The sequence below is a fragment of the Acromyrmex echinatior genome, chromosome 1 (assembly GCF_024713525.1).
Source record: "Acromyrmex echinatior isolate Ae372 chromosome 1, ASM2471352v2, whole genome shotgun sequence".
NCBI lineage: Eukaryota > Metazoa > Arthropoda > Insecta > Hymenoptera > Formicidae > Acromyrmex > Acromyrmex echinatior.
Genome location: NC_141852.1, coordinates 12,081,697 through 12,097,913, shown reverse-complemented (window position 1 = coordinate 12,097,913; position 16,217 = coordinate 12,081,697). Strand labels below are relative to the sequence as shown.

At 37.2% G+C, this 16,217-nt stretch overlaps 2 protein-coding genes across 21 annotated transcripts in view; one reads left to right on the top strand and one right to left on the bottom strand.

The window, feature by feature from the left end:
* The window catches only part of LOC105146805 (uncharacterized), a 44,268-nt gene extending 31,509 nt beyond the window's left edge, over nucleotides 1-12,759 (top strand). For 13 of the 17 annotated variants that reach the window (XM_087414461.1, XM_087414437.1, XM_087414442.1 and 10 more), the window contains 2 exons: nucleotides 8,208-8,417; nucleotides 9,078-12,759. In XM_087414461.1, the coding sequence (XP_087270587.1) occupies nucleotides 8,208-8,417; nucleotides 9,078-9,164 (297 nt within the window). In that variant the 3' untranslated portion in view covers nucleotides 9,165-12,759. Of the gene's footprint in view, nucleotides 1-447; nucleotides 6,143-8,207; nucleotides 8,418-9,077 lie in introns of those variants that run through there. The other 4 variants (XM_087414494.1, XM_087414490.1, XM_087414493.1 and 1 more) reach the window with 3 other exon arrangements.
* The window catches only part of LOC105146803 (cytochrome b5), a 60,313-nt gene that overhangs the window by 38,011 nt on the left and 6,085 nt on the right, over nucleotides 1-16,217 (bottom strand). For all 4 annotated transcript variants that reach the window (XM_087414831.1, XM_087414818.1, XM_087414816.1 and 1 more), the window contains exon 2: nucleotides 358-501. The gene's annotated coding sequence lies outside the window, so the exon portion shown is untranslated. The remainder of the gene's footprint in view (nucleotides 1-357; nucleotides 502-16,217) is intronic.

Here is a 16,217-nt window from a genome sequence, read left to right as displayed (position 1 = left end):
AATCTCCGTCCATTTATGAATAATAACGCAAGTAAATTATTCATAATGACCAGCGGTTATATTATACTGTACATAATCTTCCAATGACTAGAAATTACCATAAAAAGTGATATCGAAAATACGTTATATTAGTTTCACGTAACATTCTGCTGCGAGAATTCCAAATACAACGATTCCGAAATTATTTTCATAAGCCCGAATATCATCTCGCCCATGTTTAAACTTGCATTTTTTTTATTGCGATATATTTCTTGCACCTCGCCTGCGTTCTCGACGCACCCCATTTTCTCCCCGTTTTTCCTCTCGTTCAGATTTTTCTCACCATATTCGCCTCTCTTATTATCTAGTTTACCTTACCTATCTGTATCTCTTCTCTTCTCTGTCTCTATTTGTCTCTCTGTGTAACTGTGTGGCGTTTTGTGCTGTGTTCTGTGCATGCCATCCCAGGAAGCAGGCCGGACGGTCCCCGCCTTCGCCGCAACGTCAAAGGGCCGCGCAACCCTATAAGTATAAGTATAAAATATGTATACAGAGCGATGTTATGTAAAAATAGCGGTTGGCAAGGAAGCACAGCTTACGATAGGCTCACGTTGCATTTCGAGCCGAATCGGAAATTATAAGAAATTATAAGAAATTACGATACGCGCAGCCCCGATCGCCGTTTCCGCCCAACTCACCTCGGCATTAAATATTTCAGAACGAAGTTAAGTTCCGATAACCAATCTCGTCTCGGGGTAGTTTTGAACGCGCGCATTGACGATATTTTTCTATGAATTTACGAATCTCTGCATCGTCCGATATTACCTTAATTAACAGGGACGCGATTGCGCGGCTTGAACGCTGTGTCTGAATAGTTAATTATGTTAATGCAGGCTCGCGAGCAGAATCGAACCTTGTTCGGTTCCCGTCGAACTGTCGGTTGAATTTTCGCAGTTTACGCACGTTCACTTGATATACGTTGAAAATGTGAGGTAGGTTTCCGGAGCGGGGCCTTATATGAAAATGAGAGAATTTTCTAGTAACGAACATTTTTTTGTGAAAAATTTTGGTGCTATGTTATGAGGCGTAACGCTTAATGGAAGAGACATTTGTACCTGGTATAGATTGCTATTAGCTGTTAACTTCGCCGCGATGTCGAACAATAAAGACGCTCATTAATAGAATCGCGGTTGAAGGAAGCGCATTTGAAATGAGCAATGCATATTTATGGGAGACCGACTTATTTTTCTATGGGAACACTGCGAGCCTACGTGAGTGACACGATTTGTTCACTCACGCGAACAATCTAGAATTATTGTCAATTTTTGATCATCAGCATTAATCCTGGAATAAATCCGTTTCGTATCAACGTTTGCCAATAACGATTAATACTTCGCTATTGCGCAATGAATTGGAGGGAAGATAGCATGTCCCGTTTAATCCGTTGGAACTGATAAAGAGAGCGTGCATTTATTCCAGGATTAAATAAATGATGATTAAAACGTAGTCGACAAGAAATGGTAGAGCTTAAATATTTTCGAGATATCTTAGATCGTATTTCGTCTTGGTCATGAAAGAAGATTGCTGTCGTTAGGCAACGCTATTGAGAAACGGAATTATATGCTAAAGAGGATTAGCAGATTTCGCAAATCGCGCTTGAAAACGTAAATTGGCAACGACGCCTCATTGTATCAATTCGAGATACGATCTATTATGCTCATTGGGTAACATGCGAGATCGCCGACGGACCAGTTCAACGAACAATAAATGTAACACTACATGTACAGTTCCTTTCAGCAAGAGAGGAGAAGCAACTAAATGCCCTCCGATTTTTATTTTTATTTTTTTTTTTTTGCTCGATACCCTATGGTCAAATAAGATTATTAATACGCGCATCTCAGATTAAAACGCGAGTGCATAAACTAAACTCTTTACAAGCATAAAATAAACGGAAGTGTCTGTGTATATGTACGATATATGTATATGTATAGGTATTTGCACAGAAAAGATTATGCTAAAGCGGAGTAATATAATGCGAGTTGGTTCTCCACTTTGTGAAACGACAGTAAAAAATGAAACGAATCCTTGTTCGCGCACAATTCTTCTACGTAATTCTTATATGTAACATTCCGTTTTTTTTTTCTCTCTCTCCCTCTCTTTTGAGAATAGCTACTCGAATTAAGAATTAGGCAATCTACGTTAATTGCATGCGCACATATATGAATATAAACTCGTGCGCGGAGCTGAGCTAAAGCCGGCGCACGTTTATTACGTCCATTAACCGCTAATTAACGGACTTCGGAAGGTAAGCCTAGCGCGTGGCGTGGAGGCGGGGACCATATTTTTGCTCTTCCATTCTATTTTAACCCTCTTTAATTAACCATATTTTTAAGTCTTTTTCGACCCTTCTTCCGAGCCCTCTCTCGCTAGCCACCTTTCCTAGATTATTCACCTAGATTATTCGCTTAGATTACTCGACCGATCGATACCACTCAATCTGTACTCTCAGATATGCTCTAGTTGAATTTTACCATGTTGTGTTCAAGCTCATAACTCAAATGGTATTATATTTGATTTATCAAATATTAGTATTGCTATCACAGAGAGGGTAACTGCTAATTATTATCACTTGTCGAGATTGCAAATGTACGAGCTTTACGAGAGATTCATTTATCTACCACCTCCACGCCGCTTCTTTTTTCTGTTCTCTGGTTGGAAACATTGTTCTTCTAACGCATGCTTGTCGTGAATTCGAGTCTATATTTGGCGCCATATGTGCATAGATAGAAATTTGTTAAAATGAAAGTAAAATCGTGAGGGAAACGTTCGATATGAAACGAGCCTTAAGCATGCAAGAGTCTAATTAAATCTACGATGTTAGTCGCCGTTGCCGATATACATATATATATATATACGGATGTTATATTGTAGTACAATACTTGTTTCACGCACATCGCGCACGCATAAGAATCATCGCGTAGAATAATTTGCCGCCCACTGTTAACGCGAAGGGAAAGATATGTGAGAAATGCGAAAGCTTATTTTATATACTGAGAAACGAACGCTCTCGAGAAGAAAGAGAACTGAAAACGCGAGTTTTAGAACCGTCTGTGTCAAATATATTTATACGCTAATGATTCTATACAGGAAAAAACGTCCAGATTACAGACGTTGAATATGTTCCGTGTAAATAAGGATAATATTCGAATTTATGACCAGATGATACGGTGAAATTATGTATGATAATAAGATTAAGAGCAGACCTTTAACGATCGAATTTGCCAATGATACCTGTAACTGTGAGCCTAATTCTTAAATGGTCTATACAATCGGAGTATAAAATTCTAATTGATAGAAATTATATCGATCGCACAAACAAGATATTACTCTTTGAAGATTTTAATTAAACTATGAAGGAATACTCACTATATTTTCATACAGGACCGATTTAATGATATTTAATATATCTGCGTTAACATCTTAAGTCACAAATCATGGTTTCGACAATAACGATGGTTGCACAAAAAAAAAAAAAAAAAAAAAGAAATGTCGCGAGGAATAGTCCAATGATTTGTGCGGGTCCGCATAAAATGCAACAATATAATGCACAAGTGCAACTTTGAATACAACATTCCCAAACAAACACTTGAATTCTGACTTAAGCCGTTAATCTACCCATGTGTTCACAAGTTACTCGCTTATAACGACTTTCAAGTATAGTATCGAATTGTTCGGGAAGAAGTAAGCATACGAGAGAAGCATCGACATTTCGTCAACGTTGAAAACGTAGTATTTTTCTTAAACTTGCACTCAAGTGCCAATCTTGCGATAAGCGTTGTTCTGTTTCCGACTTTATAAAAGCTTTTCTAGATACTTAATGAGTCAGATATAATCACGTTCTAATTTATAGTGTGACGCACAATTATTTGTAGATATGTAGCCATATAGATGTAGAAGATCAGACGAGAATCGAAATAGATAATACGCATATTTGCTAAATTTCCAGATTACATTCCGTGAGAAAGTCAATCTTAATGTAGAAACTGTATCGATTTCGTTCACCAAACAACGACGTTGCATTCGATGTTATGAATGTATTTATGTATATCATGTATAAGCTGTTAATGACAGATTAAAGAGAGTATCGCGTAAATCGGACCTCTTACTGCCTTTATTGTCTATTGTCATTTTTTCAGAAAATGTAAATATAATGTTAGCATATTCGCCGAGACAAAAAATCGATATCGAATTGCGTTTTATACGATAAGATATTAATATTTCAAGATTCAATTGAGTAATCATAATATTCAAACGAGTTCTATGGAAATTATGGGCAATATGTAGATTCACAAGGAAGATCGCAAACAATGAAGCAATTGTATGCAGTTTGTGAACGAGGCCATGGAAATTCCGGTTTTAATATTAATTACTTCATTTTCATTTCTTATAATTTGTCAAGTTTCATTTGAGGTATATAGTCATAAACGTGCAAAAACATCACGGAAGCTTCAAAAGTTACGAAATATTAACGTTTTCTTTTTCGTAACAAGTGTAATAAACCACTCATTATTCGCCATTGTTTATTGTTGTGCTAATCCGATTAAGGATAGATTTTGTATCGACGTGGATATAATTACCACCGTGAAAAAATATTACGTCATTAGCGTCATGCATTAATTAAATCGGATTAAACAATCGATAAGGGAACTGCCTCGAAATAATCGCGCCATTAGCGAAGCAAATTAAACCGTTGCACCATGCCAGTCAAATTACTTTGCCGGGTACAACTAACTAATCTGTAACAACGAGCAGACTGCGCAACGCGATAAATGACAGACAAAGAAATTGCAAATAAGTGGGACGGACGTTTTCTTGGCGCACGAAAATCCCGAAATCCTCGTATTATATATTCCATCGCATGCCAAACGCATGAGTCAGATAATTCGGGTCTGGATTTGATTTGCGTAAGATTGTCTAATAAAATTTTTGTACGATAAAAAAATTTGTAATTCAAATTTTGAATTTTTTTTTTGCCAATATTTTAATAATTTAAACTTCAAAATAACTTCAGCTATTTCGAAGAGATTTAAGAAAAAGGAGATTTGTAAGAGATTTTTCGGAAGGAATCGAATAATTTTGCCAACGTCGGTGAACCGTAAAAAGTAGTGGGTCGAATTTTGAGATTAGAGCATAATCTTTTCTCATGTTATACTCGCCGTTATAAAACAGCTGCTCGTAAATCAGCTGCGAGGATCGACAGGGTTCTGGCAGCGTCCCGACGCAGATCTCCGCGGGCGTCGCGACGTTCGGCAAAGTTATTTCAAAGATAGTGGGGCATCGCTCTATTTCGGTCATGCTAGCCAGGGCCGTTCAGTCTGCGGCCCAGCTTCCTTACCGGGAGGCTGCGAATTTGTAATTTACACTTCGATTTGCCTCTTTTCGTGCCCGGAAATCGTCAAAAAAATGGCCGAAAAATAAGCGAACGGGTTTCACGCTCGAATGCAAATACACGCTTGTGCAGTTTCAAAAGACATTTCCGGTCGAGGAAGAAGCAAAGAGAAAGAAAGCTCGGTGTGAATGGAAGCGTCAATTAGCTCGATTATTATAGCTTCCGGGATGATCTTTCGATTTTAACGTGGATTCGAAAAAAAAAAAAAAAACAGTGTTCGCTTGATTTCATAACGATGTAACGTAAAAGTGACAATCTAAAATTATTTAACAATTAACTGTAAGCTCTTTAATCACGATATATAACATGGACCTGGTCTATCCTTGCAAATAATATCGGCCGTCAATTATATCAGAAGTCAATTATATCAGAAGTCCAATAATTGAAGAAAACTGTAACGTATCAACGTCAAGAGTAAGTCCGTTACAGATTTTAAAGAAAAATTTATGAAATCAACAGTACATCGTACGAAACAAAAAGTGCAATTTAAAAAAAAAAAGAAAAATTGACCCAAGCGAACGAGAATGATTTTCTTCTTCGTGAGTGGTTAAAAACTCGAAAGATTTTAATGTATTCTGAGGGTGCCTACGATTCATCGTGAGAATAGAGATGTTTTGGATCGAGACGGACGAGGAGGAGGAGGCGTTGCTATGCAGCCCCGCTTTGATGGCCAGGCGGGCCTCGGAGTCCTGGATCGTAGCACCTCCGGTGGAGGTACGCGAGGCAAATTCACGTTCTAACATTTTAATAACCAAGGTTAAGCAATGCGTAAAAGTTCATGCAGGGTGGGCAAAGAATTTTCTTTAGAATTTTTAGAAGAAAGTACGGGATGAAGATGAGGGAAAAAAACAACGCAATAGATAACGAACGGGGGGGGGGGGGAAACATTGTTTGCTCGCGCGGTCATTAGGGGTGGAATCAGCTGTGCTTAGCGACAACGAAGCACGCTCGATGAAGTGTAGAAGGATGGAGGGTTTACGAGTAAAACACGTAATAAACGAGTGCAGTCAGCAAACACAATAGATTGCATAAATATAGTGTACATATAGAAAAAAAAACGTGTGATCTTATTTAATTGTTATTCTTATTTAAAAAGATTATAAGAGATAAGGACATGCGATATGCGAAAATATTCAATGCAAGATAAGAAGCTTTTTGCAATATTGCAATTTAATATGCATGATTTATTAATAAGGTGTTAAAAAATAAGATTCAAGACTTATTGTTAAAGAGTAGATACTCGACAAATTGAATAAAAAAAATGACTAGAATCGATTTGTGCAAAAAATTTTATAAATTTATGCTGTTCTATACAAAATTGCAAATAAATTATATGTATTGATCAAACTGAAAACTTTTAATCACACTTATTAAGTCAGTTCTCTACGATAAATCTTTGATTCTTATTTTAACAACCTGTATAAAATTATGCACATATTATTGCGATAAGAAATAGAACGTATACAGTTATGTAATATTTAGAATTTATTGGCTAATTTACCACACATAATGTTTAGAACATCACGCGTGCGGAATTTTTATATAAAAAGGGAGTCCTTGTAATTCAAATTATTTTTTTATAGTTATATTTACTGTTTGCTTGAAACCTCATTTACAGATATATAGTTTTTCCTTAGAACGGTCTCTGAAAAGTTTATTTAGTCGTACAATAAGAATGTGAAGGTCGATACGAGTCGTTTTAGGATTAGACCCCTCGGTCCTTGTATCTCACTCAGTGCTCGAAAACCTCGTCTCTCTTAGGTTTGGAACGGCTCCAAAGACCCTCCCTTCCGCTCGTGCTCTATCTTTCTCCTCGCCACCCGTTGCGTTCGCATGAAATGCTGAATTAATAAAACACGTAATTACAGGAATTCGTTGCTCTAACACAACCGACCTTTTGAAGGTCGGTTTCGTGAAGAACGCTGTCAGGATGATAGAATTTGAGACACGGAGGACTTAACGCGAATCGTGATAATCCTGTGACCAATACTGTGATTGACTGCACGTAGAAGATTGAACAAAAAAACTCAATCGTCTGAATAGTCAATAGTTTAAAATTCAATGATAGTTTCACGGACCGATATAAAACAGAGCTGTCTAACTTTTGACATCACGCAAACGAGCAAACAGAAATTCGAACAAGAGAAACGTTGGTTTGTGTATACAGCTTTGATATAAAACAAAAGCTTCAACAAATACAATGGAAATATGTTAATAATCTTGAACAGAATAGAGCACAAATTAAAAAGAGTTTTCTCATTTTCTAGAGTGTAAAAAAAAATAAGCAATTTTTGCAAATTTAAAAGAAAAATCTGTAGAAAAATAAAATTATTTAAATACATTATACAATTTTCGTTTTGTTAGTTTGCTTGATTCTCAATCAAATGCTTATAATTTTATCAATTTTGTAAATATAAACGACATGAATTTAAAATTTTGCAACATGTATTTAAAAGTTAAAAATACAACAAATCCTTGCACGTTACATGTTCACGAAACCGATCTTCAAACGTTGGACTTTATTAAAAATAGATGTTTAATTAAAATAATCAATACGTTACTTCACCTAGTTTTGAACTTAACGTTATTCCCTGTAAGAAGTATATTCAAAAGTATAATTGCTATTGCTTGACAATAACTCCGTTTTTCTCTTTCCGTTGTATACCCGTTTGATGCTATATAAGACGTTAAGGCAATGTACATAGTGTCGATAAGTAATTCGCGTTCGTCGCTCGAGGCCCATCTTTCTTTTTGTTTCTCGTTTATTTCCTTCGTGCAGGCGATGCCGGTAGCGGCAATGCCCTTTCAACGAAAGAAGTCACTGCCGGACGTAGCGCAGCCGATCCAGCTGACGGCCACCTCACCATTATCGAGGGAAGAAGTCAGTTTTCTGAGCAGTATGAGGAGAGAGGAGATCCGCAGGCAAGTCGACGAGAGCGAGAGGCTCAGAGCAAACCCGCTTTTGTACCTGGTCAGTCCGCAGGTTAAAGTAAGTATCCTCCGTGTTTCTACCTGATCGTCGAAATTATTGTCGATGTTGACAATGGCGCGGCATTAATCCTCGCCGTTTCAAAAATAAGAGAAAACACGGAGCGGCACTTGGCAGAGTGTTACGGTTTATTTCGGATCAAGTCCTGTGCGTCTCGACTTGCTACGCAAAAATATAACGCACCACGAGAAACGCGACGATTCTATAATAGGTTCTTGCGCGATTCTCGAAATCAGCATCTGCTTGGTCCAGTTTCGCAATCGCGAGTCGCGAGTATAGACCGAATGAAATCATTCTCGTACATGTATATCTCAAGACGATGAATGAAATATTTTATACTTGTTCTGCAATAGCCGTAAGCGTAGTTGTAATTAGTTGTAGTTGTAAGAATCAATCGATCAATCAAGTGGAATGTGAGGAGAATATTGTAATTGGTTCTTATAAAATACTAAAACCACACTTACAACTACACTTATGGCTATTGTAGAACAGATACTCGTATAAAGGATCATCTGCATTAAGAGTAATATTGTGTCGTAAGATGTAAGCCGTAAGAAATCTACCAATTACTGTTGAATGTAAGAAGAGTAATTGATTTACCGCGAAGCTAAATGGCTGGCGATAAGAAAACTAATAAAGTAATATCCCGTATTGTTGCAGGACTGGTTCTCCCGCCAGCAGCTCGTGATGCTGGTGCTCTTCATCAACATATCTCTAGCTTTGATGTTTTTCAAACTGCTGACGTAGCAGCCAGCCGACGATCGGGTTCACGGACTCGTGAACGTGGACGTGACCTGAGACCCGGTGGCGCTGCGACACTTTGGGTCGTCACCGAGCCAGAATTTCGAAGGGAAACGGCAATGTGGCCGCATCAAGAATCGCCGGGAATGGCTTTCACCAGCGGTTCATTCAGTCTTACGCGCCGCGGGCGCTATGTTAAAAGAGGAAATCTTTGAATCGGGACCGACGAAAAGGAGACTCGAAGAGGATCAATCTCGGCGGAGATTTTGTCGCGCGAAGGCGGCCTTCTAGTCGAATTTCGAGCGATCGTGAAAATCTAGGTAGACGAGTAAATAGAGGGAGCAGTATTGAGGCGAGAAAGTATCTCCGAGGTATTTTCGAAGGGATTTAAAATGGATTTATCTTTGAATATTGTAAATTAAAAAGGACTTAAGCTTCAAAAGAAGGAATAAAGGAAAAGATTCGACAGAGATTTGAAAGAATTTGAATGGTGATTGGAATCCTCGAAGATCTTTCGTAAAAGTAAGAATACCGGTCGATGAGAAAAGTTTTCTGACAAAGCGTTTTTAGACATTTGCCGCTTAGATCCTTTTTAATTGGCAGGCTAATATTTATTGGACAAAAATTTTGGAGAAAAAAGAAACAAACGATGAAACACCTAAGCGCAGTTTGTCATTCGCGCGAGAGGGAAACATCGACAAGTCTTTTGGAAACGAGGGGGCGCTGTGTACTCCCACGACGCCTGTGTATCATACCTATTTTTACACCAAATACTTTAATAACGCTACTTGTAAGAGTAGGTCGAGCCCTTTCGGGCGGGCCACCGATCGATCGTATCCGACGTACGAATCTTCTTCTCTAGTCATAATTTTCTCTTTTCTGACGATCGGCTCGAGCGCAGTAATAGCGACGATCGAATTGTACACAATCGACTTTTTAACGAGTCAGCCGCTTGTCGACCACTTCTAATTAAGACTGGCGCTGTCGAATTTGAAGCGGTATAGTCGAATTATCCGAATCGTACTTACGGTTATTTCCTTAACAGTAGAGATTGTTATACTTAGCAATGATCGTAATTGTAGCCGTGGTGCCGTGCGCGTAAAGATTCGCTAACGCGCATCCGAGCATTTATAGCGTTCCACAACGATTATACGGTAAACTAAGGTAACGTAAGGCGTAAGTTTATTATAAACGAAAGAGACACAGGGAGTTGTCATAGTCGTCGAACTTTTACGAGCCCTGCGGGATTATAGTTACAATTACTATCGTTGAATGTCGATGATTGAGATTTGAATCCATCGTACGATATCTTGTCTAGAATTTACCAAGTTTCCCGATAGCGAAATGTGAATATGTCAACCTGAATATATGAACCTGCGCACAAATTGAGAGAAAATGTTTTTCGCTACGAATACGAATGAAGGCCGCGAAGCGCAGCACCTACGCGTATAATACGCGTAATGCATAAAGCATAAGAAAAACCCTAACCGATCAGAGTTTTTCATTTCATGAAAAGGAAGGAAATGAAGGACTTTGGTTGATTCATTTTCTCATACATTATGCGTTACGCGAGACTCTGTGCTTCCGCTCTTCTTCTCACCTTTCGATAAAAGATCGAAGGTTGACGTGCGCTTGTTTTTTCTGAAACAACGACACGAAGAATTGACGTTGTTTTCTCTGAAACGCTTTTTACATTATACGTATAAGAAAAATATTAGCGCTAAAAATGCGAATGATTCATATCGTAACAATCGCGCGCACGCAATCGCGATAACATCATTCATCGAGACGCAAAATCGCAATCTCTGTAACTGTATATACAAGTGATTCTTATCGACTAGTGTCTGCCACCAAATTTAGAAGCAGATTAAACACGACTTTCGATAAAATCTCGCGAACGTCTCGCGAAAGAAGATAATCACCCCATGACTATTATCCGAGACGTAAAACTAGTATCAAACGCTCTTTGATCCATGATATCGGCGACTCGCTGACGTTTATCTCATGTTTCGCGAAAACGCACAAATCGCGAGAGAATTATCTCTCGTATTCCTTCTCACTATTTCGCGACGGATCGACGATCGGCCTTCCTGCGCTCGAGCGATCGTATTTTTTCTAGCCTCGAGGGCACAGCTTGTATATCTCTAGGTAAATTTGTAAATAATCGTGTAAACGCCGATTGTGTGCGATTGCAGACTTTGTTCAACAATACGCGATATCGTTCTCGCGCGATCTCGGATACAATTTGGCCGGAAAGCGAGGACCACCGATAGTCGAGATCACCTTTTAACTCGAAGGATCTCACTTTGGTTCATAGCGAAACTAAGCTTCTCTCTTATTCCTCTGCTTTGACAGTGCCAATGACGTAGCCAGTGTACTTCCGCGAGGATAAATTTGATCGGCGGATTGATTATATATGCATTCGCGTTCAAATTATGCTCCAAATCCGAAAATATTGGTTCAAGCGCGAACACGTGACTCGAAATTAATATAATGCGTTCGATCGAGATGCAGCGGGATGATATTTTCGACGCTATCCATATTGAAACTGTGAAGAGCACAAAAAAAGAAAAGAAATTATTTTTGTCCGTCATTTCGCTAAGCAAATCGAACGAATCCATTTACAGGATTACAAAATTAATGCTGGGTTTACATCTGGCATCTTTCGATGCACGTTTGTCTGACTGTAACGTGGCTGATTTATTATTAAATAATTTCTTTCTAATATTCAATAATAAAACAGGACATTAAATTGAAAGAAATATCGAAATAAAAATGTCAAAAGTAAAGCCAGTATAAAAAATGAGCGAAACATTCTTAAGAAAAATAGGGTCACGTAGGCAAAAAGAACCGAAAGAAGGCATAGGCATACGAAATAAGTTGAATGTTCCAGCTTAGAAGAAAAGGACCGATGGCTTTTTGTCACGAGGTGCATTCGCATAGATACTCTACCTATTACGCACATTCGTCGTTGCGGGTCATGCATTGTATATATATTGCTATTATATATATAAAATTTATTAGTTAGTTAGTAACCGGAGAGAAACTAGAAAAGATTTGATATTGAACGTTGGGGGAAAACATCCATCGGGAACAAGAGGAGATTGGAGTCGTGAAAGGAACGAGGCGGGGGTAATTTTTGTCACCGAACAAACCATATCACTTAATCAAAGGAAATTTACGCGATTCGTATTGTTTTATTTATCTGGGGAAATTTATTTTGCAATTTACGATACGATATCATAATATGTATGTATTATGATCACGTATATATACATACATAAGAGCATATGTATATTTTACTTGTTATATCTCTCGACTATTATCGTAATTAGCGCGCATATCCCGTTATTATTGTATATTATTATCATTATTACTATTATATTATTAATTATTATTTGGATTATTATTACCATTATTATTGTTATTATCATGTCATCATCCTATTGAAAAAAAAAAAAACATGAATATTTAAAACAAAACATGAACGTGGGAGAAATTTTGGTACTTTGGAAAATATGCGATAATGGAACCTGAGGCCCATTGCCATTGTTAATTTGCGCAAGCAGTGATTCAATAAACTTGTATCATAACAGACAAACGTCTCTGGTAATTGATACTCTCTTTTGCTATGCCCGGATGATTGTCATCCACGTCGTAAAAGCAAAAGAACGCGAACAAGATCGACGACTTTAATTGTCGCAATGACACACAGATTTATCGTGTAAGCAAATCGAGAATACACAGAATGGTACTTTCCATTATTCTTACACATATGATATGTAGGCATACACGTATATACACTTCTTACGTATATACACGTATATACATTTCTTTCCAAAGCACGGGTGAAAATCGCAACGTAACCGAATGATGATTTACGTCGTACTTTTACGTCGTAACGTGCAGAGAGTTGCTAATCACATTCATTAAAGTAAATGTTTTTCTCGCACGTATACGGCGCACGTATTTACAAATCGACGAATCAAGAACTTCGCAGTTGCCGATCTGCGTAGTTCTCGAAGCTGATATTAAGGTGATATTTTGCAATGAACGTCGTCATGTTGTCGGCAAGTAAATAAATGCCGCAATTAAAAATGCTTACGGTAGCAACGTAATTTTCTCGGTTGAGAAAACAACCGAGGAGAGACGACTTCCGGAGAATTACAAGGAATTTACATCGCTAACACGATTGTTAAGAAGACGTCTCAGGAAACGGTCTCGAAAGAGGGAACGTTTTTTCCTCGCTGGTTAAAACTGAATCAGTCGACGAGGATCGGCACGGCAAAATTGAAAGTAAATCGGCGGTGCATCCTTCCACCGCGTGAGCATGAACATGATGTCGCTATTTGCGCGATTGTGCTGTTGCGTCACACATCGAGTGAGACTGCGTCTCTATTACCGGTGTCAACGTCATTCGAGTCAGCGAATAAGTATCAGGCGAAATGTGATCGCGAAAGATAGTTCCAATGAATAGCCATAATATCGACTGCGAGCATAATCAGTGAGCGACGATATTTTTATTTAATGATAGTTTTTCCAAATCGTGGGAAGAGCTCAAATCAGAAAAAAAAACGCAGGTAATTAAAACTTGTAATAATCGGATAAACGATAATCGGACATGCATGGAGGATCTCGTTTGTATTCAAATTTATATGGACTAAGTAAAAGCGTAAACTCGAACGAATTCCCCAGATATATCGCCCTCTGGCGATTCATTGATGCTAAAAATGCTTCGAAGCATTTTGTAATATCAAATCTTTGTCGATCAGGTACATGTATCTGTTTAGAAAGAGACATGCCATTTTTCATGTTTTAAATGCAACTGAATTAAATGTGGAGTCATATGGTAACCATCGATGGTCTTCAACTTTTCAAGTTCAACAATCCAGTTTTTAGAAAATTGCATACCTAAACTCGGCTTTATTCTTGGAACCTCTGGATTTTAAGTCAGAATAAAAAAAACAGTCTATCTTTAAAACTCGTTCGACATAGAAGTTAAACTAACAAAGAAGTCAGCTTCGAATATCTGCAACCTTGTGTTTGCAGTTCGAGAAATCAGTCCTTCGAAAAACAAGTCGACTGCTCGGCGAGCAAGTAATAATGTCGAAATACAATATATTTTAATTTTATTCATTAAACAAAAACAGATGTCGCAATCCTTATCGACTAAGGAATACAACGACTGCGAAGTGCGACGAGACCTGGCTGGAAGAAACACATGTTTTGGTCGGTTTGTCCTTAACTTACGACGTCGTTTTTAGCTCAGACGATTACGTAACATTTCTAATTTTAGGTGATATTCGTTTGCCAGTTCTCGTATGTAGACATGATCATCCGGTCTAAGATTTATTAGCATGCAACTGACAAGCTCAAATAAACTACACTTATATGCAAAAACTTTTTTGTTAACGGTTTTATCTCGAGTTTCAGTCGTTTCGGAATTTATGATCTTGAAAATTAATGTCTTTTAAAAATATTGAAAATATTTTCTAAAGTAAACTATAATTGCTATTTATACATTAAACTGAATTCTATTTAAAAGATGAAAATATTCATCTCTTCAACCAACAGGTAAGTATATGATCGGTAAAGAGAGTTTAGTCGAATTTAGAATTTGTTTGAATTTTTTATTTCGTCATTTTTCGTTCGGCCTGATTATAAATGTAAATGAGATTCAGTTGCAGTCTCGTCTTGTCTGCTATCTTGTCTTAAATGCGCACATGATTTAAGAATTGAGGTCACCCAAGATAATCATCGCAACTGTTCGCGCCGCGAATCTCAAATATTTGTCGTCTAAGAACGTAATTCTTATCAAAAACCGTAATCGCGAATCGAAGAAACGCAGACGTGGCACGAAAGTGGGATCAAAACGCAACACATTACGCATACTGAGAAAAAAAAGTTGCTATTTTAAAAAAACATTAGTTGATTCAATTAAATGTAGTCCGTCACGGGCTGTCAAGCAAATATTTGTTAATTCAACCAAATAACATGTTTTAAATTACAAGATTTTGTTAATCTAAGTACATAAATATTTGAACTAAATAATCATTACAAACTAAACGCATTTAATCAGTTAACTTTTTTTCAGTGTGTATGTATATATATATATATATATATATATATATATATATATATATATATATTGTAGCATCGTGAAAAGAGATCTAAAATCCGGGCATTATCGGCACCACGCAGCAAACGATAAAAGGCGCGGCCGATAACCCAAACAAGAATAGAATTTTACTCGTAACGCTGTGGAGCAATGACATAACGAAGAAAAAACGGAGAAGAACGGAGAAGAAGAACAGACAAGAAAAAAGAAATGTATACATCATGATAAATATTCAAGCGATTAAGACGCAGCAAAGTTCGGCCGCCCTGTTTCCACACGGCAATAAAGACATTATCTATCGATTCACGTCGTTCGTATAAGCGCCTTGCATTGTAAAATAATCCGGCATTTTCTGGGTCATTAACCGCAGTATCGATCGCTTTGGTATCTCGTCTCGAGGAAACACCATGCAAAGCGAGCACTCGTCGACTTTTTACTACTCATTTTTAGCCTAAAACGAAAGAATAGAAATATCCCGTTATTAAAATACAAATCCCGTTATTAAAAAAAATTTATTTATGAATTAAGCTTCTATAGTTTATTAACCGAACCTTTGAAGACCTAGACAAATTTTTATTTTGAATGTTATCTCAAATTCATATACAGTGAGAATAAAAAATATTCGTACAAGGAAATTTGTTATAAAAAAAAGTCTTATTTGTAGAAATAAACATTAATTAGCAGTTTTATATAATAAATACATTCTGTTATAAAGAAACGAGCATTACATGTATTCTTGATTTTAGAAGTTAAATTTCTCGACTGTACGAATATCTTTTTGAGCATTCAAACAATAGAATTTTTAATTTTCGCTTATTTTTCAGATGATTTTGTATTAATTAATACACTTTTTTTTTGGTATATATAATTTTAAGAAACATACAGTCTATTTTATTCTTTATGAATAAATTGTTAATTATCCAGCAAAGAAATGATCGTTA